This window comes from Phyllobates terribilis, unplaced genomic scaffold, assembly GCF_046119375.1.
Source record: "Phyllobates terribilis strain yellow unplaced genomic scaffold, ASM4611937v1 Scaffold_1__5_contigs__length_1240528914, whole genome shotgun sequence".
NCBI classification, from domain to species: domain Eukaryota; kingdom Metazoa; phylum Chordata; class Amphibia; order Anura; family Dendrobatidae; genus Phyllobates; species Phyllobates terribilis.
The window spans coordinates 452,446,585-452,472,398 of record NW_027362761.1 but is presented as its reverse complement, the minus strand read 5'-3'; the positions used below and the strand labels follow the sequence as shown (position 1 = coordinate 452,472,398).

The window sequence follows — 25,814 nt, the reverse complement described above, 5'->3', positions numbered from 1 at the left end:
AATGAAATGCCCTCTGGTGAGAAAAATGAAAATAGTAAAAATCTATTATAAAAAATGGTGCAAAGCATAAGGGTGCACATTTCTGACTATTTTTGGCTATGTAACGGCCACTGTCCATCCACTGGTGTTACCAGGGTATATATTATGAGGAGCTGTCTTTCCCTAGTAGAGTACTCACTGTTGAGTGGGACATACTGTCATTTTTTGGAAATTTGCTTATGATTGTGGTGCAGAATGTTTAAAAAGTTTCCTACTTAATTCCATCGCCCAAAATTCTTAAGCCCTGAAGTGTATTCAGAGCCTCATTTAGTAGTAATTGACTGATAGCTAGATGTCTCTTACTGGATGTGATTTACGGTTTCCTGAAGGTAATAATTTGCTTTAAAACCTTGATTGCCTTCTGTCTGAGGCTGCCCAGGTATGTAGTTTGCATATAACCCAGCACTGATCATTGACTTCATTATAAAGAAGGAAGATAACATGACGGTAAGAGTGGTGTGAGCACCGCAGTGCCGGCAAGAAGTGTATGCCGAGATAAGCTAAGCCTGGCCAAGAGGTCTCGTGTTAACTAACCTTTGTATTAAAGTGCAGACGTTTTACTATCATATGGTCGCCCTCTGAAGACATTTTGTATTATATCTTGGTATGGACAATGAACAAGGACAGTAGTTCACACCGGAAAGATGTTCCTGAATGATTGTTATTTGGGCTCAGTAGCATTGTCTATAAAAGTGAAATGTTGCCGGAAATTTTCATATTTTTGAAAATTAGTTTTCTTTTAATTCTACAGCCTCTTATTTATATAATATTTTATAAATCAATGCAGAGTATCAATATACTGTGGATATTCACAGGAACATAAAACAATTAAAACGGATATCTGGTACTAATTTAATTTTTTTTTATATTTTTTTTTTATTATGGGCCTAACTACCTGCCTGTTCTACCTAGTATCGATCTCTGCTGGCTCAGAGTAGTTACAGGCCGCTGCTGCCATAGATTCTGTGGCTTCTGCTGACGTTACGTCGACAGAGCAGCTAATTCTCTTCTGCTCTGCTCTGTTGACGGATCACGACTGCCGATATAATGCTGATTGACAACCTGTTCCCCGCTGCTTAGCTGCAGGAAGCTGCTGTCAGTCAGAATGACATTGACAGAGCAGCCAGGAAGAGCTCTTTGGTTGACATTAAGCTGCAGAATTGCTGTCAGTGACCGCTCTGAGCCTACTCTGGGTAGAACAGACAGGGAGTTAACAACTACTTGTCTGTTCGTTCTTAAGCCCATTGTAAAAAATAAAATAGTCCCGACCACTTTAAAGAGACTCAGTAGGAGCAGAACGACTGTTCAAACCAAGTACAGACACTCAGTGTATCATGGCAGGGCCAAACATCTAAGTGCACCGTCCCACTTGCTTGTTTTCCATCTAGCTAAGCCCTTTTCTGGCCCTATCCAGAGAGAAAACAAGCAGGTGGGAAGGTCTAGTTAATTGTTTGGCCCTGCCATGATGCACTGAGCACCTATACTTGGTATGAACAGTCATTCTGTGCTGATAAGAGTCCATTTAAAGAATTTCCCCTGATTAATAATACACTAGTCATAATGCTGCACTGTATCCGTTTTGTGGGGGGGTAACGGGGGAGTCTGCAGCAGGGACCTCACACCACCATCGTGCTTCTTCGCTGCAGCCAAACACGACTCTCAGGCCTCTGAGATTAGTGATTGGCTGCAGAAGTGATGTGAACTGCTGCCTTGATGTCACTGCTGCAGCCAAAACTCTAAAACTGGAGCAGTGGTAGAGAGCTAAGGAGGGTGAGCATGAACTCCTTTTATTTTTTTTGATTCAAAGTGGAAAACCCCTTTTTTAAAGTTTCTAAAGCGCAAGGATCATCTTATTTCTGTAGTCATTGTGTGTTCCTAGATATTATAAGGTTTTTCCGAGATGTGACATCACATTAGATAGTTGTCAGCAGACCGATCATTTGGCCAACAGCCATCTCGCCCTACTCCCCCATACACAGTAAAGCTTGGCCAAATTCTCCTATGTTCGCCATGAGAAAGCCGCTGCCAGGCTTTTAGTGGTGGCTTATGTCCAGGAGAACAAAAGGATCAGCTGCTTAGATTCAACAGACTGGATACTTCTCTTCCTAGACATCATCTCTCAGGATAGATTCAGGAGACCCTCATGTACATTAGGCTGTTGGCTGATTACACTGATACTGACAGGTTGGACTGACTTCTATATTAGTGTATGAAAGGACTAGTCTGGCTAATTTTATTAGACTAAGAACAGTCAGCCCTTTAATACATGTCATTGACACAGATAAGGGGAGGAAGCTGTTGTTTCGGAGTGTCACATCTCAGCAGAAGTTCTGAACATCTGGAACCACGTATAGGCCTCTGAAATAAGATACGATAATTCACACAGTTTAGAAAATGAGAGCAAGTTGTTGATGGAGGAGACCTGACCATGACCAGACCTGTCCATCTCCTCCAGTTGGAAAACACCTTTACCATGTGCAGTGTTTTTTAATTGGAGGCGACTGATGGACACGTCGGATCACACGCCTCTGTGTCTGCAGCCATTTCAGAATGGAGAGCTGCACGGTTTGTAGAGAAGGCTGAACTTACAATGGCGGTGCTTCATATAAGAGAGGAACCTGTATTCTGTGTTGTGTGCCCTCCACACTTTCATTGATCTAAAATGGCCTCCCTTTTCAATGTAGCATTGGTAATCACTGGTTTTAGTTTTTTTCAATGCTGTTTACCAAACCTTTTGACATTTGTAGTTGAAAGGTGAAGTTGGCAGAACGAGTCTGAACAGAATTGAAGAGCTTATTGAAGGGCAGTTCTTTACAGAAGCATTTTGGGAGATTGGACGCCTTACTCCTTTGGTCTTACCTCAGCAACTTTTTGAGTTGCTCCTCAAGCACTTCATACAGGTAAAATGCTTTAGATTTTGGATAAAGTCATTAAATCAGAGGAAGTGAAAATTTATAATGGAAAATGGAACCCATTAGAATACCTTTTGTAACATGTAAGCGCTTAGTAAATGCTCAGAAACCCTCATTTACTACAAAATCCTTCCAGAAACAGTACATGCTATAAAGTTTGGGTGGGACTGCGACACTGCAGCAGCATCTTCAACTTAGGGTTTTTTTTCACTCCATCAGCTTGACTGTGTTAAAAATAATAAAATTGGCCAATAACTGACTTGGTGCCGACATTGGCAGAGCTTCTGTGTCCAGTGCAGGGCGGCCAATTTAACTTTTTTTTTCCTGGACAACTTTGTCCAAAATTCATGAAAACCCAAATTTTTTTAGAATCACATTGGGAAAACCATAGCAAATTAAGATTTTGAATTAAAGCTATATGCAGCCTATAATAGTAATATACCTTGTCATCATTTACTGTGAATTATAATATGATGAAAATCATGCTCTCATAATAATCTGCACCAGCTTTAAAAAAAAAAATCATGGGCACACAATTTTTTGTTTTATACGGATGGGAAAATGTGCTCCGTCTTTTATGTCAGTTTATCTGCTTCTTACTATATTCTATCCACCCAGGCATTTAGGCCCTGATTGATCAAGACTGGCGTTAGTTCATACCAGTTTTGATGCAGATATTGGGTAACAGTGGTTTATAACATCTCTTAGATTGGTACGAACTGCCGTCTAATATGATTGGTAATTACAAATACACTGCTTAATACTCGATTGATAGTTCCTTCTATGTATAGGCTATATATAGGGAGCATTTTTGGCTGGCGGCCATTAGTGTTTGTGTCCCTTCCACTGATAACGCTGTGTATACAGCGAAACCTGTAGAGGGACTTGCTATTTTAATCTGAATGCCCTGTTTTGCTTATTAATGATTGCACCCTGGGAAGCTATCAACAGATATTTAGAAGCAATAATGGCTCAATATATAACCACAATACTAGCAAACTAGAGGCATACCTTTTTAATTATTCACTTCTTATAACCTCATTTATATTTAAATATATATAAAAGTTAAATGGTTTGTGAACAAAAGTTAATTTTAATCAACCGATCTTCTAATAATAATAATTTCCACAATTGGATGTGTTTAAATAAAATGTTCCTGTGCTGAGATAATCTTATAAATGTGCCCCTGCTGTGTACTGTGTAATGGCTGTGTCTGACCGTGCAGGAACATGGTCTGATCATACCACATCTCCTGGGAAGAGGAGGAAGCAGAAGAGTATACAGATATTACAGCAGGGGATCACAGCTGATTCTTTCTGTGAGGTAAAACATTTCCCTGCTGTTTGTAAACAATGTTTTGCATCACAGAAAGAATCAGCTGTGATCCCCTGCTGTCCTGTCTGTATAGTGTTTTGTGTCCTCCCCTGCCCAGGAGCTGTGGTATGATCAGACCATGTTCCTGCATGGTCAGACATTACACAGTACACAGGGGCACGTTTAGAAGATTATCTCAGCGCAGGAACTTTTTTTTAGACACATCCAATTGGGATCTGGAGTATGATTTGTGGTATGAGGTACACAGTAGTTTGCCATAAATTAGATGAGTGGACGTCGCCACGCTCTGTCCCACCCCATTTAGTAGAGATGTCCAAAATGTTATGAAAATGCCAAAATATAAAGGCCCCTATTAAATGGCTTATTTTAAAGAATATACATTTTACTAGTTAAATAGATTTTTGATTATCCTACAAATCAAACAATATCGCTTGGTTACTTTTATGGTGGATTTTCCACCATGGTTATTCTTGATACAAATGTAAATTTATATGCCATTCCAGGTCAGTACAAAGCAATATTCCGTAGCTTCGAAATAGCGTCTACTTGTGGTTGTTATCCAGTTTTCCTTAATTTTGTAGGGAAGCAGGACCATTTGGAGAAAAAAATAATCAGAATATTAAGAATTCACAAAACTAATATGCCATCCAGATAGTTGCTGCTGCTATTATTTCATATTATTTTATTTCATTTTTTTTTATCCTATCTTATTTAGGGAAATATAGATATCAAAATCTTTGGTCAGTTTTCAGATATATTGTCCAATCTTGTGCATCACTGTCCTCCATGGGAATCCACTCAGGCTTTGCAGTACTACCTCACTGCTCTCCAGTGCCCAGTTTGCAAGAAGGGAACGTGGTCCTTCATTGAAACTCTGATAAGGTATGCAGCATTTAAACACTTAGTAGATGTATTAAAAAATCATTTGGTGTATAAAAAAAAATCTCTGTAAGGCTTCATTCATACGTCAGTATTTTTTTTTTTAAAAGAACGTTTTTCATCAGTGTGCCAATCTTCATTCATTTTTGGTCCTTCGGTCCATTTTTATTATCCGTGTGGCATACAGTTTTCCAAGGTTATTCCTCCCATTAATAAGTAAAAAACAGTATGAAAGACAGCTGGCATGGATGAATCAGGTTTAACAAATAAATCATATAATGGACATTTTGGAAGTTATTACTTATAAATTGGTTGTGTATAAGATGGTAGCCTTGTCTTAGCCTCGGTTTGAACACCTTTTGTAACTGAAGCCATGAAGCCGAATGTTGATGAATGCTTGCGACCTCATTGACTTACAATAGCGTTCATCAGTTTTCCTATATTTTGCACTATTTTTGTAATTAAAAATGAAAATCCTAGATAGAAACTAATTCTGTCCATGTATTTGCAATAGATTAATTTTTGGAGAGAGGAGAAAATGTTGCCCTGTGCAACAAGCTTGAACAAGCAGACAATGCAGAATAGTTGTTTTCATTGAGGTTTCCCTTCCTTTCTTTTTTTTCTAGGTGTTTTCTAGAGGACAAATTCTGTTTATGCCATGAAACATCTGATATGGAAATTGACAGTCATAAAAGGAGGAAAATTGTGGCAACAATACTGAAATTTCTGTTGAATGTGATGCAAGAAGAAGCAAAATCTCTTAGTAAAAAGTGAGTTTATAATACTGATATTGGGTCATAACTGTATCATGCTTATGAAACCAACAAAGGGTTTGCAATTTGATTTTATTTAGTATGAAATGTACATTTTTTGCTTTTTATGCATTTCCATCACTCAGACTTCCCATTTTTAAGGGTTTCTGTAAGCACAGAATGACTGTTCAAACCAAGGTTCCCAGTGCGCCCTTTGCGGTGCTAAATAGTTCTGTGCCCCTTCCCAACTGCTTAGTTTCCATCTACCTCCTCCCTTCTCTGGCTCTATGAAGCCAGAGCTGTCAATCAAAATAGAGAGGGAATTGAAGACAGAGGGAAAACAAGTAGGTGGGAAGGTGTACTAAGTTGTTCAGCCATGCCAAGGGTGCGACTGTACTTGGTTTGAGCAGTTACTCTGTGCTGACAGGTTCCCTTTAAAGGGAGCCGATCAGGTGATTCATGCTACCCTAGCCCGTGGGCAGCATGAATTAGCAACCTGACTGCACGATTGAAGCCATGTATATTATTCTCTGAAACGCTCCATTCGGGGAACATAGCCAGAGACCAGACTAGTCCTTTGCTGCCCCAGCTGACTGTTCCCATTGCTGCTGCCCATTATTGACAGGTCTTTCCCTTGCATGTACATAGGGATAGACTCATCAATCACTTGGAGCGATGGTGGGAGAAGCCATTTGGGGGCAATGCCAGACTAGTCTTGTCTCTGGCTATGATTCCTGTCTGGATCTTCAAAGTATATTTTCCCAAAATGCTGAAGCGCTTCACAGAATTATACTTCTAGTTGCAATCTTGCAGCCAGGCTGCAAATCATGCTGCCCATTAATTGGACAGCATGTATCGCCTGACAGGTTCCCTTTAATTATTTCCGAATTCAATGCTTACTGATGCTAGTGAGGTGAAATATATATTAACCCTTTCATGACATATGTACATGTACAGTTGAAACCAGAAGTTTACATGCACTATATAAAAAGACACACATGCATGTTTTTCTCAATATCTGACATGAAATCAGAATAAACCTTTCCAGTTTTAGGTCAATCAGGATTACCATATTTTTTAATATTTGCCAAATGCCAGAATAATGAGAGAGAATGTTTTAAGGCATTTTTATTACTTACTGCAACGTCAAAAGTTTGCATACATTTCATTAGTATTTGGTACCATTGCCTTTAAAATGAATGACTTGGGTCAAACATTTGGGATATCCTTCCACAAGCTTCTCATAATAGTTGGTCGGAATTTGGGCCCATTCCTTCTGACAGAACTGGTGTAACTGATCCAGGTTTGTAGGTCGCCTTGCTCGCACCTGCCTTTTTAGCTTTGCCCATACATTTTCAATTGGATTGAGATCAGGGCTTTGTGATGGCCACTCCAAAACATTGACTTTGTTATCCTTAAGCCACTCTGTTACCGTTTTGGCAGTATGCTTCAGGTCATTGTCCATTTGGAAGACCCAGTTCCACCCAAGCTTTAACTTCCTGACTAATCTCTTGAGATGTTGCTTCAGTTTTGTTACATAATCTTCTTTTCTCATGATACCATGTGTTTTGTGAAGTGCACCAGTCCCTCCTGCAGCAAAACAACCCCACAACATGATGCTACCACCCACTTGTTTCACAGTCGGGATGGTGTTCTTAGGCTTCCCAGCTTTTCCCTTTTTCCCCAAATGTAATGATGGTCATTATGCCCAAAAAGTTACATTTTAGTTTCATCAGACCACAGGACATGTCTCCAAAGATTAAGGTCTTTGTTCCTGTGTGCATTTGCAAACATTAATCTGGCTTTTTTATGTTTCTTTTGGAGTAATGACTTCTTCCTGGCAGAGTGGCCTTTCAACCCATGTTGATACAGTACTCGTTTCACTGTGGATATTGACACAATCTTTCCAGCTTCTGCCATCATCTTCATAGGGTCTTTTACTTTTGTCCTTCGGTTGATTTGCACATGTCGGACCAAAGCACTTTCATCTCTAAGACACAGAACCCATCTCCTTCCTGAGCGGTATGATGGCTGGACATTCCCATCTTGTTTGTACTTGTGTACAATTGTTTGTATAGATGAACGAGGCACCTTCAGGTATCTTCAAATTGTACCCAAGAATGAGCCAGACTTGTGCAAGTCCACAAATCTCTTCATGACATCTTGGCTGATTTCATTAGACTTTCCCATGGTGCTACACAAAGAAGCAGTGTGTTTCAGGTGTGCATTAAAATACATCCACAGATGTGTCTCTAATTAACTCAGATGTTGCCAAAAAAACTATCAGAAGCTTCCAAACACATGACATCATCATATGGGCAGTCCAGAATTGTTTAAAGGCACAGTAATCTTAGTGTATGTAAACTTTTGACTTTGCAGTAAGTAATAAAAATGCCTTAAAGCATTCTCTCTCATTATTCTGGCATTTGGCAAATATTACAAGTTATGGTAATCCTGATTGACCTAAAACGGGAAAGGTTTATTCTGATTTCATGTCATATATTGTCATTATATTGTGTATGTAAACTTCTGGTTTCAACTGTACGTCACATGTTTGGTGACAATGTGTGAAGCCAGCTCAGCAGCTGAACCAGCTCCCTACATGTTGGATGCTGGCCGTGTATATACACCTGTAACTTTAGGGATCAGAGCTTGCTCCAATCTGTGCAGTTGAGCATCTTAAATTTGGAGGTCAATAGCAACTAGTGCATTTAAGTGATTTTTAACGGGGTCAGGGCCTCCCCTCTGTCACTCCCATTGTACTCCCCCACCTCTTCCTTTAGGCAACATTACAGTGCAATACAGGAGTATTGTACAGTGCATTGTACCTGCGGTTGCTAGTTCAAGTCTATGGGAACTAAAAAAGGTTTAAATCTCCCTTCATTTCCCACTCTGAATAAAAAAATAAACCAACATATTTTTTATCACCAAGTTACAGGTCTCAGAACATGACTATGCAAAATATATGTGTGTGTGAGTGTATATACACATAATTCATGTGTGTGTGTGTGTGTATGTATATATATATATATGTGTATATATATATTTATATATATCAGTACGTTTCAATATCAGTACATTTCATTTTGAGATAAACTACATATTTTTTTAAAGTAGCAGCTAGACCTAACATACAATTTCCACCTTTCCTCTATTATAGACTGTGTGAACAGACAGACTTTTCTCGCAAAACATTGTTTCCATCCTTTATTGTTGGAATATTTTGGCCCGAAACCAGAACAATGGTCTTCTTAACCAAGAATATCAGTGCCTTGACCGATCTTTTTATAATGTGTCATAAGATGATGCACCATGTAGATAAGGTGAGTGTTATGACGATGGCCATATATACAGACTATGCGGGACTGTCAAAGGTTATCATTCCCTATATTGATCCTGCAATTTCAGACATGTTATTGATGGCATTGGCTTACAATAGGTATTGTTTTAGGAAGACGAGCTGTGATATCTGGCCAGATGTCTGATTTTAGCTGCAGAGCTACTAAGATTCTGTGATCAAGTAAAAAATGAAATGTCATAGGGTTAGAATAATGTGGGCTTCAAGGTATAAAACTTTACTTGAATGGCCCTCACAGTTTTCTAAATTAAGTTTATAGTAAAAAAAAAAAACTCCCATATGTATGAAATGAGTGTTAATGTCTCGGCATAGTCACAAGTAACGCTCGCTTTTGGGCTTAATGAAATAATGAAATTTATTAACAATTTGACTATACGTGATCTTTGTTAATATTGACAGTAAGGCCACGTTCCCACACTCAGTATTTGATCAGTATTTGTAAGCCAAAACCAGGAGTGGAACAATCAGAGGAAAAGTATAATAGAAACACATCACCACTTCTGTATTTATCACCCACTCCTGGGTTTGGGTTACAAATACTAATGTAATACTGACCAAATACTGAACGTGTGAATGTGGCCTAATAAAGAGATTGGTCCTGACCAGAGGAAATCTGTTGCATCATTTAGAATTACTCTAGGTCTTCAATAAATAGCAATAAATGCTCTGATCAAAGTTTTTGATCGATAACAAGACAAGAAAACGCATGAGACTGTGCGGATGAATAATGCTTACAGTATCAAATATGACTTTTTTATTTTGTATGTCTATTGTACTAAAACTGTACGTCCTGCTGGTTGGTTCAGGAGAAATTCTCTCGCATGATCAGGCGTTATAAAACCAGACATGACAGAATATGCAGAGTAACGATATTGTCAAACCAGAAGTACTTGGACAGTGACGGAATCCTACTTTAGTCTCTGTACCCTTGTACAATGGATGTGAAAAAAGCCATGAGATGAGATTGAAGTCTACACTTCAATCTTTCAGAGATGACTGTAGAGGAGTTACAGACGCTTTTACAGAGTCCTTCTATTTTCATAGGTTCAAAAGAGATTGGACAAACTAACCCGATTAGAACAATGAGAAAGCGGCTAATGTTGCAGTCACTATAGGTTTTGGTTTCTCATCCATCTGTAGTGTGAGGCCATGTGCCCACGTTGCGGACCTGAAGCATATTTTTTACGCTTCTCCCTGGCGGGAAAATCGCATGCGGATATTACATGCGGTTTTCCCGCCAGGTAGAAGCGTTTGTGAGGCGTCTTTGCATGCATTTCCGCATGCGGGTTATCAAGCACTTCTCCAAGCATCACTTGGAAAAGTGCTTGACAGCTTGTTCAGAATGGTAAAAAATAAAAAAATAAACTTTATACTCACCTTCTGATGCATTCTCTGCCCCGTCCGGAGGCTTGAGCGGCTCACGCTGTTGTGTGCAGGACCTGCGGTGACGTCATTGAGTCATGTGGTGGGTCACATGACTCAATGACGTGGCAGGTCCTTCAGACAACAGCGCGACGGAGGGAAAACATCAGAAGATAAGTATAAACTTTATTTTTTCTTTTTTTAAAAGGTTCTTTGGTACCCAGGTCTGGATGAGAGTCTCCTCTCATCCAGACTTGGGTGCCATCCGCACATTGATTCCGCTGCGCTTCCGCAAAATTAATGAACATGCTGCGGATTTTTGACCGCAGCATATACGCTGCGGAAAAATCCGCAGCATGGGCATTGACATTGCGGAATGCCATTGGGGACCATGGGGTGCGGATATACATGCGTTTTTCAAGCGTTTACGCTGTGGAAATTCCGCAGCATATGCGCTTGAAAAACGCTACGTGGGCACACAGCCTGAAGCAATGTCCTATTTGACTGAATCTCAGCAGAATGTATCATATTTTACACTCGATAAGCCATTCTGCTACTTCTGTCCGCAGTAACATCATCAGTAAACAGCAGTGGTGGCCAATGCCATAACACTGCCACCACCATGTTTCACAGATAATGTGCTATGCTTCCAATCTTCAACCTTCTCTTCCCAATGACTCAGTTGAAAATTGTCACAGTACAACAGCATCTCATGGCACAAACCGCATATATATACACACACACACACACACACACACACACACACACACACACACACACACACACACACACACACACACACACAGCCATTTATATGGATACACCTAAATTAAATGTGAATGGTTGGTGATATCAACTTCCTGTTTGTGGCACATTAGTATATGGGAGGGGGAAAACTTTTCCAGATGGGTGGTGACCATGGCAGCCATTTAGAAGTCGGCCATTTTGGATCCAACTTTATTTTTTTCAATGGGAAGAGGGTCATGTGACACATCAATCTGATTGATAATTTCATAAGAAAAACAATGGTGTGCTTGGTTTTAACGTAACTTTATTCTTCCATGAGTTTTTTACAAGTTTATGACCACTTATAAAATGTGTTCAAAGTGCTGCCCATTGTGTTGGATTGTCAATGCAACCCTCTTCTCCCACTCTTGACACACTGATAGCAACACCGCAGAAGAAATGCTAGCACAGGCTTCCAGTATCCGTTGTTTCAGATGCTGCACATCTCGTATCTTCACAGTATAGACAATTGCCTTGAGATGACCTCAGAGATAAAAGTCTAAGGGGGTCAGATCGGGAGACCTTGGTGGCCATTCAACTGGCCCACGACGACCAATCCACTTTCCAGGAAAACTGTTCATGTAGGAATGCTCGGACCTGACACCCATAATGTGGTGGTGCACCATCTTGTTGGAAAAACTCAGGGAACGTGCCATCTTCAGTGCATAAAGAGGGCAACACATCATCATGTAGCAATTTCAGATATCCAGTGGCATTGAATCATAGAATGTAGAGTTGTAAGGGACCTCCTGGGTTATCTGGTCCAACCCCCTGCTCAAAACAGGATTCACTAAATTGAGGTTTCCATTGATGAAGAATGGCCCCACTATCTTTGTATCCCATATACCACACCATACCATCAAGATAGTAGATGTTCAGCATCTGAAACAACGGATACTGGAAGCCTGTGCTAGCATTTCTTCTGAGGTGTTGCTATCAGTGTGTCAAGAGTGGGAGAAGAAGGTTGCATTGACAATCCAACACAATGGCCAGCACTTTGAACACATTTTATAAGTGGTCATAAACTTGTAAAAAAAAACTCATGAAAGAATAAAGTTACATTAAAACCAAGCACACCATTGTTTTTCTTATGAAATTCTCAATAAGTTTAATGTGTCACATGACCCTCATCCCATTGAAAAAAATAAAGTTGGATCCAAAATGGCCGACTTCAAAATGGTCGCCATGGTCACCACCCGTCTGGAAAAGTTTTCTCCCTCCCATATAATAATGTGCCAAACAGGAAGTTGATATCACCAACTATTCCCATTTAATTTAGGTGTATCCATATAAATGGCCCACCCTGTATATATGTATTCACCGTATAGGCAGCCTATAGCTCACATTCTGTACTTCACTCACATGTCATTACAGATCCATTATGTTATTAAACCTGAGTGTTTAGCTGTGAATTCTCGTGCATGTTTTCCATTTGTAGAAGGCATTATCCCCAGAGAGGACGGTGCACATGAATGGGATGCTCACTGCTGTGGTGGAGTATTGGATACTACTCGGCTTCTATCTGAACAAAAACTTGCTGTTTCAAGTGGCAAATGACTTTGTATTCTACGTCTGCGTTTCATGTGAAGGTATTCAATAGTAATATCTTCTCTTAGATTCCTAAATTTAACACAAATGTTTAATTATTCTGAAAAAATAACCCCAGAAACATGTTATAATATCAGAACATCTTGTTTGTCATTTCTATGCTGAGCTCAAATCTGTGACACACACACACACACACACACACACACACACACACACACACACACACACACACACACGCACACACACAGATTTAGGACACACCACACACTTTGCACCATCCATCCCCAACCTAACTTTACAGCTAACACAATGCTGTCAGGCAGGTAATGTTCTCCTGGCATTCACCAAACTCAGACTGCCGGATAGTGTGTGATTTATCTCTCCACGGAACGTGTCCACCCACCAGAGCCAAGTGCTTTATATCACTCCAACCAGCACCTGGCATTGTACTTGGTGATGCAAGATTTGTATGGCCGTGTAAACCCATGTCGTGAAAGCAGGGGCACACATTTTGTGCTGATGATGTTTGAGTCCCTACACCTCTCTGGTGACTTCTGTGCACCTCATCAGACGACAAGCTCTGTAAATGACATGGTCTGACACTTCATGACTGAATTGCTGTGGTTCAAAAACTTCCTCTTCTCACAGTGGATGAAGGAATATTTAGGCGGGAAGACATTTTGTGTAGTGATTTGTTACACTGCAGGTGTCCTTTCACAGGACTACGCTGGTATCACCCAGCTTTCTAAAATGACCCATTTTTCACAAATGTTAGTAAAGGCAGACTGACAACATGGATTCAATGAGTGTCCCAATGTTTGTTCATATAATGTACGGTATATTGGTTACTTTCTAAGATATCCCATTTTTAATATGTGTTTTATATTTGTTCTAGAGTTTACAATAGAAGAAAAAAAACAGTTTGTTTCTTCGATTGCGTCCCCATGGCTCCAGATGTTGGTTGCAGAAGGAATTTTTAAGAACTTTTACGCAGAAAGCAACATCCCAATGTCTAACGAGCCTTTATGCTTACAAAAACTGGTACGTATTGGTTACCTTTTATCAGTCTACATTTATTTAGCATACAGTCAGCTTTTTTCTTCATCTTTTGTATTTATTTTACATATTACTTAAGGGCGGACGTATCATTTGTGCAACCTGTACGGCCGCACAGGGGCCCAAGAGGTCAGGGGGCCCATTGCCACCTCCAAATCAGGTGGAATCGTACATTATGATGAGCTATTTGGCTGCAAAGGCCCCAAATATTGTGCTTGCACACGGTCCCTCTTCTGTCTTGGTCCGCCAGGCTTAAAGGGTTGCAAAATGTCTGCAATTGACTGCTACTGACCTGGATTAAGAAATGACAAGTTAGTTAAATAGATATTCCAGGGGAAAGCGCCTATCCACTGGAAAGGGGATGAATGTTGGAGAGGCGTGATACTAGAACCACCACCAAACAGTTGAATGAGGCTCCTCTGGCCCCCCCCCCCCCAAATGTTAACAATTGGAAAGGGGACCACTGCATTCAACTCTAAGGGAATTGCAGAGAGTGAGGATGATTTGGTATTAGTTTTTTGTATATATATTTTTCCTTTCACTCATGACAGCACACCTTGAGAGAGGGTTCCGCCCCACCAAGGCTAGGAAACCGTCTGAAATAAAAGGGCAGCACCTCTCCCTCGCTTCAGTTGGTTTCCTGTCCTTAATGGGAACCTGTCTGTTTTTTGAAAGGGAAGAAGAAAGATGATGTCTCTCTTACCCTGCCCTGTCCCGCTTGCGGAAGAGTAGGCTCCGGCCTGTGCGCCGGCCTTCAGGGATCAGAGGCGTCATCCGCAGCTCCCTTGATGCTGCGCCCATGCGGGCGCAGGCGGTGAGGAGGGCTCCGGCTCCCCTCAGACCGCTGCGCCGCCCTCTCCCTGTTGTCCATCGGATCTCCACGCTGGCCACATGCGTGGAGCGGCATCTTCCAGGTATGACGCGGCCACTGACGTCACGGCGCCTGGCAAGCTGGGAGGGGCGTGCCGCATGACGTTGGGGGTGGGTTCCGGAATCAAGATGGCGGGGCCCTATGAACGCTCGCTAGCCGGTTAATGAAGCCTCGGCCGGCGGGTGCGAGGAGGGGGGAGGGCCCATGACCCGGTGGAGGAACCAGATAAATTCTTATCTTCGGAGGAGAAAATTTAACTTGGGTCGACCGCTGGTTGATAAGAAGAGATGGGACTCCAAGGCTAAGAAGGAGTCAGGATATATGTTTAGGGGGCCTCCCTCTGCCACGACTAGAAAGTCCTCCCAGTGACGCCAGACTGAGAGTAGGTGGAAGGCTCTCCCGTTTCTTTCCAGCTTGAGAGGCCATCACCTCGAGTCTGTGGATACTAAACATAGTGAATGAGGGTCTAAAGCTACGCTTCCATCACATCCCTCATCGTACCTTTACAAAAAACCCCAGGAGGAAGTCAGTAGAGAAGCAAATGGCCTTGGAGGCAGAGATTTTAGGCTTAAAAGAAAAACAAGTCCTTCTCAAGGTTCCGGAGACGCAAAAGGGAAGGGGATTTTATTCCCCCCTTTTTCTGATTAAAAAAAAGCAAATGGGTCCTTAAGGACCATTTTCAACCTCAGGAGCCTAAACTAGCTAGTGGAGAACCAGACGTTCAAGATGAAATCTGTGAACTCTGCAGTAAAGCTCCTCCACCTCAATTGCTTTATGGCAGTAGTCTGCAAGAAGTACTTGAGGGTGGCCTTGTTTATACGAGGTGAACTGAGACATTTCCAATTCACGGCCCTTCCCTTCGATCTCTCGGTAGCTCCGAGGATATTCACGAAGCTCATTGCAGAAGTGACAGCCTTTCTGCGGATCAGGAATGTAGTTATCGTCCCCTACCTAGACTATTTTCTTGTGGTAGGGAAATCGGAGAGCCACTGTTCCGCTCAGGTGTTAGAGATCACAACGCTTTTACAGCAACTAGGTTGGCTGATAATTTTTCAGAAGTCAAGGTTATCACCCTAAAGGGCTCAGGTCTTTCTGGGTCTAACCCTGGATTCTCAGCTCCAGGCCTGTTTTCTCACGGAGGAGAAAATCTGCAAAATAATCATTTTGGCCACAAGGGCCATCAGGATTCCTGTAATGTCCTTAAGAGAAGCGATGTCACTCCTGGGATCCATGACATCCTGTCTCCCAGCAGTCACATGGGCCCAAGGTCATCACAGAAGTCCTTCAATGGACATTTAGAAAGAAAACTAGTTCTTTCCCGAGAGACTGTAGCCTCCCTATCTTGGTGGACAGACAGGAAAAACTTATCCTCGGGCATGCAGTGGTCCAGACCGGTCGACTATGTTATTAAAACCGATAGAAGCGTTTCCGGTTGGGGGTGGGGGGGGGGGTCACCTGGCAGATCACGAGAAGGGAGCATCATCCAACCTAAAGGAGCTTTGAGCTGTAGAAAGATCCCTGTTAGGCCTTCTCCCCCATGTTCAGGGTCACCACATGCAGGTCAGGTCAGACAACACTGGCATATATAAATCGCCAGGGGGGCACGAGGTCTCGCTTCCTTATGGTAGTGGTAAACAATATCCTACAGCTAGCAGAATAGCATCTCTCATGCCTCAGTGCGCTACACATAAGGGGGGGTGGAGAATACAAAAGCAGACTTTCTGAGCCGCCATATGTTGTCAGGATAAGTGGGCCCTGAACCCGGTAGTCTTTCAGCAAATTGTCCAGCTGTGGGGCTTACCAAACATAGATCAGTTCGCCCGCAAAGCCAACAGAAAGATGGAGAAGTTCTGTTCCCTAGACCCGTCAGAAGATCCTTATGCAGTAGACGCCCTCCATATCCCGTGGAAGTTCAGTAAAGCTTATGCGTTTCCCCCAATAGTGATGATTCCTGCAGTGGTGAGGAAAGTATGGGAAGATTGAGCAAGAATAATTCTGATAGCCCCCTTCTGGCCAAAGAGACCTTGGTTTTCCCTGCTCCGACTGATCTCCATATCAGACCCCCCGGATCCTGCCTGACAGGCCGGACCTTCTCAGAGGCCAGTTTTCCGCACGCAGACCAGGGGATTCCATCTGGCGGCATGGAATTTAAGAGGTCGTTACTGAGTAGTAAGGGTTTTTCTCAGGCCTTAGTTTCCACTCTCCTACATAGTAGAAAGCCCATGACAACAAAGATTTATGGTAGAATTTGGGGGAAAATCCTGGATTTTCTTAAAACCCCTTTGTCAGATAAACCTCCTGTTAAGGAGATCCTGGAGTTCCTACAAAGAGGATACGATTTGGGGTTAGCTACGGAAAAACTTAAGGTTAATGTATCTGTGTTAGGTGCACTATATAATTGTAACTTTGCCAGAAAGAGATGGGTTTCTAGGTTTACTAGATCTTGTGCTAGGTCCAGACCAGTCCAAACCCCTAGAATTCCTCCCTGGGACCTGAATTTAGTCCTGAACTCTCTCTCTGGTGACCCGTTTGAACCCGTTATCGCTCCAAAATTACTCACCCTTAAAACTATTCTTTTGGTGGCTTTGACATCGGCCCTTAGGGTGATCGACCTGCAGGCTCTTTCGGTTAATCCTCCTTACACCCAGATTTATAAGATTGTCCTACGCCCAGACCGGGCTTACCTCCCTAAAGTTTTGTCCAGATTTCACTGTAATCAGGAGATTGTGTTACCTTCTTTTTGTAGTAATCCTAAGAACCCGGGAGAATCTAAGTTTCATAATTTAGATGTTAGGAGGTCCTTATTACAGTACATAGTCGTGACTAAGCAATGGAGAAAGGATCATTCCCTGTTTTTAGCCTTCCAGGGGAATAGGAAAGGTCATGGGGTGTCAAAGGGTACTATTGCCAGGTGGCTTAGGGAGGCCATCAGTTTAGCCTACATATCTGCGGGAGTTCCAGCCCCGGTCGGTATCAAAGCCCACTCCACCAGGGCCGTGGCAATCTCCTAGGCAGAGAGAGGGGAGGTCTCCATCGACCAGATATGTAAAGCCGCTACTTGGTCTGCACCTTCCACCTTTTATAGGCACTATAGATTGGATCTATCCTCCTCTGCTGACCTTACCTTTGGGAGAAGGTTTCTTCAGGCGGTGATCCCTCCCTAGGGTGCTTTCATTCTCCAAAATTCTTTCAACGTGTGCTTTCATGGGTGAAGGGAAAACACCAAGGTTACTTACCAGTAGCCAGTTTTTCCAGAACCTATGACAGCACCCTTATTTCCTCCCTCTGTTTTCTCACGCCTTGGGTGTGCACTACTTGGGTGCTTTGTGTATGATGTAGGTGTTGGTTATTTGCCTAACATTTTGTCTGGAGGTCCCCTCAATGCTCTGTAATCAACTGAAGCGAGGGAGAGGTGCTGCCCTTTTTATTTCAGACGGTTCCCTGTCCTTGGTGGGGCGGATCCCTCTCTCAAGGTGTGCTGCCATGGGTTCTGGAAAAACCAGCTACTGGTAAGTAACCTTGGTGTTTTACCATTATGATAAATTAAGCTAGTAATGGTGCAGGAAAATTGTATATCTAAATACAATTAATTTATCTTATTACCATTTCTACATTGCTTGTGTTAATTTGTCTTTTCATGTAATCAGCTTTGCGGGGCTCAAACTTGTGCATAATCCTGTATATAGAAATGACCATAAAGACATTGGCTTTAAAACTCTAACTGGGTAGTTGATAAAGTATCACAGCGAATGTGGCCCAAGAACAACTCTAATGCCCAATAATTACCTATGTGAAAATGATAGGATCATTATGAGGAATTCTTATATTATAGATGGCACTGGAGTGCAGATGGCCTCCGTAAAATTAATTCTCAGCCCACAGGTCTTGTCTTGTCTGGACATTAATCCTGTTGCCTAACATTTGAATCAAATAGGGGGAGCGTGTCCTCTGTGGCCGGCCAAAGTGTCTCCAACCCCCTAATCACCTCTAGATGCTGAGAGCCATTTACCATAACCGAGCGTGGCAAGCCGGCACTTATTATCACTCAAGCTGTCCTGGCACTCCTCACAGTTCACTGCACATAGTTAACCTTTAATGCTGGGAGAAAGTGATGAGTTTTTAAATGCGGCATTTTGTCCACAGAGCGGTGGAAACATTTCTAGCACATGAATATCACATCATCATTTCATCATCTTTGTAGATCTATAACATGTATGAAAAATGGCTGCGACATACTCAGCTGCCCTCTCCTTTCCTGCACTGAACTTCATGTCCCGCTTCCCTTCAATGATTTGTTTTGTGTATTCATAGTGGCTTGAAATGAAATGGTAAAAGTGCCATCCATCCAACCTAAGGGGTTTTCAGTCTATATGTATAAAAAAATATATATATATTCACTTTATAATGAAAAGTTCTTTAATGTCACTATTCTTTAGAATATTTTTTTTTGACAGATTCTCACTGCAAGCTTGCCACAATAGCATCCAGTTTTAGGCTAGGCTCACACTCTCTCCGCTGAGCACTACATCAGTTTCTTTTGGAACCTCGGAGAAGCTGGATTCCGTCAGGAACCATGACCGATTCCTGACTGCGTCTCTCAATTCAGTGAAGCTGACGGAGCCAATGTGGACACTGTTCTCTGTCCTAGCAGTATTCCTCTTTTTCAGACGTGCACAAGAAAACGTTGCAGACCTAAGTGACTCCGTCAGGTTCCCGACATAGTGCGCAGCAGAGAGCACTGTATGAGTGTGAACCTAGCCTTAGCTAACTTCTGCAACCTGAATATTTTTTATGATACAATGAATTCTTTTAACAGTACTCGCTGGTTTGACTTTTAATCCTAAATCATATTGCAAGGCTCGTTAAAGAGTCGATATTGACTTTTAGGATCGCTGCTTCCAATCGGTGGCGGTAGAGTTCTAGTCCTCTTCCTCTCTTGAGAGACAATTTGCATATTTAATTTCCCAGAGGAGCATGCATGCCTTAGAAGTCTCCTCACTCTGACGTGGAAGACCTGGCTTGTCACTCTCCACAAGGAGAAACTTTTCCGCTCAGAACACTTTAACGGTACTCAAAAGGTTAATTCCATCTCTTTTTTTGTTGTTAAGGATAGAGTGCACTTCTTGTAACCTTTGATGGAGTGCTGGCACTCATAGTTGATTGACAATTCAGAAATGTAATCTGCCGGTCTGAACTGTGCATGTGCATGAGATTTCAGAAATGTCATTCACTTTGGTGTTGCTTTAAAACGCTGCTTTTTTTTTTCAACGGCAAAAATGTGTGAAAAAAGCTGCAAAAGCACAGCGTATGAACAAGCACGTAAAAGAAGATGCAGCAAGCAACGGCAGATGAATATTGACTGTGTATCAATATATGTCTTTGTTTTCAGGAATGCTGTAAAACTGTCACAAAGGGAGTTATTTCTTGCTGATCCGTCATTCGTCACTTATCACTCAAAATCCAAATGTTGCCATATTTGTTATACGATACTGAATATTTTATAAATGAATAAGGTCTGTAAGAAATGAAGTCATGGGAACAATGGCTGTAGTACACGACGTACACAGCGACTGGCTGCTGTACCGATCAAAAAATAAAAAATTCATCTCCAAATGGGTCACTGGTCTTTTTCCCCAAATAAAAGGTGACAGGCTAATGCTTAGGGCCCCTGTTATATGACATGAATTAGTTCCTTTAATTCCCCTGGGGTTGTCTGCTCTCCTGTTCCTTTTTATCATGAGACCATTATAGATCCTTTTTTTTTCTGCTGTGTGAAATTAGCTGAACTCCCTGATGTCAGTTAATAGTGATGTTTGAGGTTTTGTGTAATTGTAGGTGCCCATATAAATGATTAATACTAGTCACAGGCTGGGGTGCATTAAACTCCCTTTGATGTGTCTTAGGTCCTCTGCACTAATTGAATCCTTTGTGCTTTCCATATATTTTGCTGTTGTTCTAGTCGATTTGTCTTGATATAATATTTCTGCCATCAGATCTCTACATACATCCCAATGTTATGGAAGGCGGTAGCATGTGGCAATGAAAAAGTCCAGAAACTCAGAAGAAAAAGGAATATAGGGCAGCGGCCTTGCCTGGAGTCTCAAAGGGCTTTACTGATGCTAAATGGTGAAAATCAAAACCAAGGCGATGTGCTGCTTGATCTGCCGTAAGTAATACCTATAACATCACCATTTTTCTGCTTTGGGGGACAGCTCCTGACCTGACACATATCTTGAACTTTGTCTGACCTTTGTTGTTGTCTGGAAATGAATCTGACTGTCAGAAAGCCTTTTTGTGTTTAACCTACAACACGTCCCCATCGTCTCTGATAAATTGCTCCGGAAGAGCCTGCAAACCCAGGGAGGGCTCGCCGCAACGTTCACCGCAGCTCACCCTACAAATCAGATCATTTCTCAGCACACGCTGACTAATTGTGCGGTGTATGATCCTAGTGTGTGCATATATATATGTATTACTGTATACTGTTAATAGTGAAAGGGTTCTTTTTTACAAATGGCTGATGCTATAAAATAAAAAAACCTCCCCTTACAAACCTCTTCTGCCACTGTATTGAAGCATTTCTGGTTCCCCACTGATTTCTGGTCACCTGGCATCTCAACACGTGACTGACTGTAGCGGTGACCTCAGTGGTGTCCTGGAGTCAACTGAACAGTAACTGGCGGGGACCAGGTGGGCATCAACACAATTAATAAGTTCAGAATTACTCCTTTGCTTCCTTTAAACTTTTGTCAGCTATTTAGGAAACGCCATTTAAGGCTGCGTTCATACACTGCTGCTGTGTTGTGGCAAAAATAAGGCGGATGTACCTTGGGTACGGTAAAGAAAGAAAACCACAATATGTTAACAGAGCCTAATCTCCTACATTTGTTTCTGTCCCTAACACTATTTGTTTGAATTTGTCAGTTCTACGCATTATTATACATATTTAATGACTGACTAGCCTGAGCTATTTCACTCATTAAATATGTCCATTATATTAGGATGAGTTTGTACATTTGATAGGGATTTTATTTATTGCAGATTTCTACAGATACAGATGTAGCCAAGGCTTGTTCACACTTTGCATTTTTTCCATGTGGCTTTGACACCAAAAAATGCAGCGTTTTATATTATCAGTAAAGTGAATGACATTTCAGAACTTTCATGCACATTCTGCTTATATATTTTGCAGATTTGAAACTTCAAAGTGTTTTTTTCAAATCCGCAGCATGTCAGTTCTTTCAGCCGTTTGTTGCGTTTTTCATACATTCAAAGGAAAGCGAAAACCTGCATGTTAGGTGTAAATTAGTTTTGCAAAAGTTCCATGTTGCAGAGGTATCTACACTATAAGTCAATGTCTATCCCTTTTTAACTAGGTTTGCCGAATAATCAGGGATCTCTTAAAGGAGAAAACATATATCTCCCAAGCAGCAAAGGATGAAATTCATGATGTATTCTGCACAATTTCTGCATAGATTTGCTGGTACCAATTAACTGGTACTGTACTGTGCTGCAGATTCTCCACACACAAACTGCAAAGAAAATCCATGGCTTAATATGCAATGTGTGAATATCCTTTTAAATACGCTACCATTCTGCATCCAGAGCAAGGTGATAGCGGAAACCTCTTTGTAGAATATGCAGCATTTTTTGTATTCTGCACAGAAAAGCTGCAACTAGCCCTACTGAATGACCGGCCCAATGCTGGCACATCTTTGCAGAAATCATAGTGTCAATGTATTTTGCTGTGGAATTTTTGTGAAATCCAGGGGCACAAGGGGTAACATTTCCCCTTGTGGGGAGTGACTTGTCAAGCCTGACATATCAGAGTGAGAAGACTTTTAAAGGCCTTGCATGCTCCTCTGGGAAATTAAATATGCAAATTGTCTCTTCAGAGAGGAGGAGGACTTGAACTTTAGTGCCACCTATTAGAAGCACGAGTTCAAGTCCTCTTTCTGTCTGAAGAGACAGTTTGCAAATGTAAAATACAGGCAAATCCTGAATGTGTGAACTCAACTCATTGGGTGAGCTGGACTGGTGATGGCACGTCTGCAGGTATCTGCTAGCTCGCGAGCAAAGGCGACGGGTATTGTGCACTTGTCCTATTTATTCCCAATGCGGGAGTACGCTGAGCTGGATTACCCCTTTTATTGACGTATATGTGGTGCTAAAATGGAATCATCTATTCATCCATAGTTCTATAATCGTAGGTGTACCATTTTGTATACATTTGATGTTTACATATATTTGTGGATTACTTTAGTTTTCTTTCTGGATACTAATTTTTAAGTCTGGAAAGAATGAATAAGAGCTATAGAAACCCTTGTAGCGATCAGGTTTACATTTGGATAACTCATCCGTGCATGGACAATAAGTTGTTAAATATCCGGTGCTTAGTTTGAGAAAGCGTCTACATGGTTTCAGGTGCGGATCTGCCGATGTGTCTGACATGTGTACATTCTTTACTAATTAAGATCTTCAGGCAAGACGTGTAATAGAATAAATCAAGGGTTCTCCATCAGACAGCAGGCAGGATGTAAGGTGGCGTCATAGCTTACAGGTGTGGAACTATTCAGATTCTTCCCAGGATATATAACCTGTCTCCGAACCCTTCATGACCTCAAACTAATATCCATGCCTGCAGGTGCGTGTTTGTGTGAGAACAATCCTGAAGACATTTTACACAGCTTTCAGTAGTCAAGTGAATGCAGGGTCCCAGGTTATGTGTCAGACCTGGTAATTTATTGTTTAACCCCCTCCAGTCTACATACTTTATTTTTTATTTTATTAGATTTTTTCTTGAGCTATATTCACACATTGGGATAAACCTTGTGCAAAAGGATAGATAGAAAAGTTGCCCATAGTGACCCCAATCTAGTTCTCACTTTTTGTTGACAGGTTATATAAAAAGTAGAACCTGGGTCTGTTGCTGTGGGCACCTGCTTCAGTTTCTGATATATTTTTGCATTGTTAACAAGAGCATGCAGCATCAGAACCTGTTTTTTCTGGTATTTTACAATAGACCTGTGGGTGACTTATTACACCCTTTTTTCCTTTTTTAATGTGCATTGTAGGAAAAATGGCATTGAATTCTTTTAATTGCTTAGTTTGTATAGGTTTAGTATAAAATGTTTATTCACATATTTTAATTGAACAGAATTGTTGCAAAGTTAAGAGGAAGAAGAAAAACCATGGAGGCATCAAGTTGTATCCAGAAACCTCAAAGCAGTCAAGATTCCAGAAGCTGTCAAGACACAAAAGGTGCAATATAAAATTCTTAATGATCAAAGAGTCTTTAAACATTTTTATTATGTTGTAAAAATATGCTTTTTATTCAGCTCTGCAGCCACTATTCAACGATGTGACCAAATTAACATGCTAAAACTGGTGAAAAGTTCTCCTTAAAGGGATTTTCAACTTTCAGGAAAGTGGACCCCAGATGCTCTAAAATCTTTAAAGTATAAAAACACGGCAGGTCCTCGCCCTCTCCATGTCTAGAGCAGGCTCCCTGCCGCTGCTTGGGTATCGGTGTTTTGGCTGCAGCGCTGATGTCACATCAACATTGCTCTTCACTGCTGTATCCATTCACTGAGCTCAAGGGCTCGTGCCCTCTTAATTGTTGAGTACCAGACAAACCCTATAGAGTTGTCCAAATCAGACTAGCCCTCTAACAAAAGCAATGATATCAAAAAGAAAACATAGTTTTTATTCTTTCATTTTGCCTCTCCGTTGGGGAAATATTAGTTTGTAAAATGTAGGTTATACTTTGATCATAAGTCCATATCTCCTGTATGAGACATAATGACACAGCCTTGTTCTCTGCACCTAATGGGTAGAGGAGAGAAGAGCTGATTGTGTTTACAAACACTTCCAACAGTATTCATCTCCCAGCAGTTAGTGTGGGGGGAGGGAGAGTAAAGCTGAGGTATGTGTCATTACAAACACCTCTGCAGCTTTCCTCTCAGTGCTGTCAGCTTGACCCTCCCTCCACACTGACTGCATTAAGATGAAAGTTGTATTTGTTTGTAGTCACACTTTGCTCTGCTATACTCTACACAGTAGGTGCAGGGATCAGGGCTGAGAGCATGACTTTCTGTAATTAAATGTCTCAAAAGGAGAAGGCATGTTCTTCTGACCTTTTGGGGGTAAGTTATTCTTTCTCATGCATGATGCTGCTTATGATTGGTCAACGTCATTCAAGGGGTAAAGTACTCGCCATAAAGAAGAATCTCTGGTAAGACCCTGTTGGATGTATCATAAATAATAACCTAAACTTTATAAGATAATATTTCCGCAACAGAGAGGAGATATTAAAAAATAAAACAAATATTTTATTTAGCTCTGCAGCTACTACTCCAAGATGTGTCCAGTCTAAGTCCTGGACAAGCCCATTAAATGGGATATTAAGCTGATGGACAATGTGAGTCCAGAGCAGGGTGAAGGAATGGTGTTCAGCTGACAGTATAGTTTGTTTAGTAAATGTTCACTAAAGACATTGAGCCAGCAGGGTAATCTGGGAAATTTCTGCTCTCAAGTACTGTGAATGCTGCTCTGGACAATAATGAATAATACAGTGCATTTGTAAAGTTGTAATTCTTTATGTAAAATGGTGTTGAGAGGTTTACAATCCCTTTAAGCTCACTCCAATGCGGAGTAGTGCCTATGTTCAAGTCTGTCTTGAAGTATGGAATGGGTTTGACATTAAAATATAATATTTCTATGCAATTTTGTGTTGATTTTCCACTACATCATTGGTCCCGGATCTGTTCTGATAAGAGCTGTAGCCACCATCTGATTTGGTAGTATAATGCCGCCTGTCTATCTGTGTCAGGCATAGACATTTTGTGAACAAAGGCTGTGTCTTGTTAGGCTGGTGAGATTTCACATACAGACTGCTTTACTTCAGGCACTGAGCC

General features: G+C 41.4%; 1 protein-coding gene across 1 annotated transcript in view; it reads left to right on the top strand.

Annotated features, from left to right (window-relative positions):
• Window positions 1–25,814, top strand: part of SLF1 (SMC5-SMC6 complex localization factor 1) — a 120,915-nt gene that overhangs the window by 76,123 nt on the left and 18,978 nt on the right. Inside the window, exons 9-16 of the mRNA XM_073680274.1 lie at window positions 2,787–2,939; window positions 5,002–5,168; window positions 5,792–5,935; window positions 9,078–9,240; window positions 12,862–13,012; window positions 13,867–14,012; window positions 20,892–21,064; window positions 24,056–24,159. Of these exons, the coding sequence (XP_073536375.1) occupies window positions 2,787–2,939; window positions 5,002–5,168; window positions 5,792–5,935; window positions 9,078–9,240; window positions 12,862–13,012; window positions 13,867–14,012; window positions 20,892–21,064; window positions 24,056–24,159 (1,201 nt within the window). The remainder of the gene's footprint in view (window positions 1–2,786; window positions 2,940–5,001; window positions 5,169–5,791; window positions 5,936–9,077; window positions 9,241–12,861; window positions 13,013–13,866; window positions 14,013–20,891; window positions 21,065–24,055; window positions 24,160–25,814) is intronic.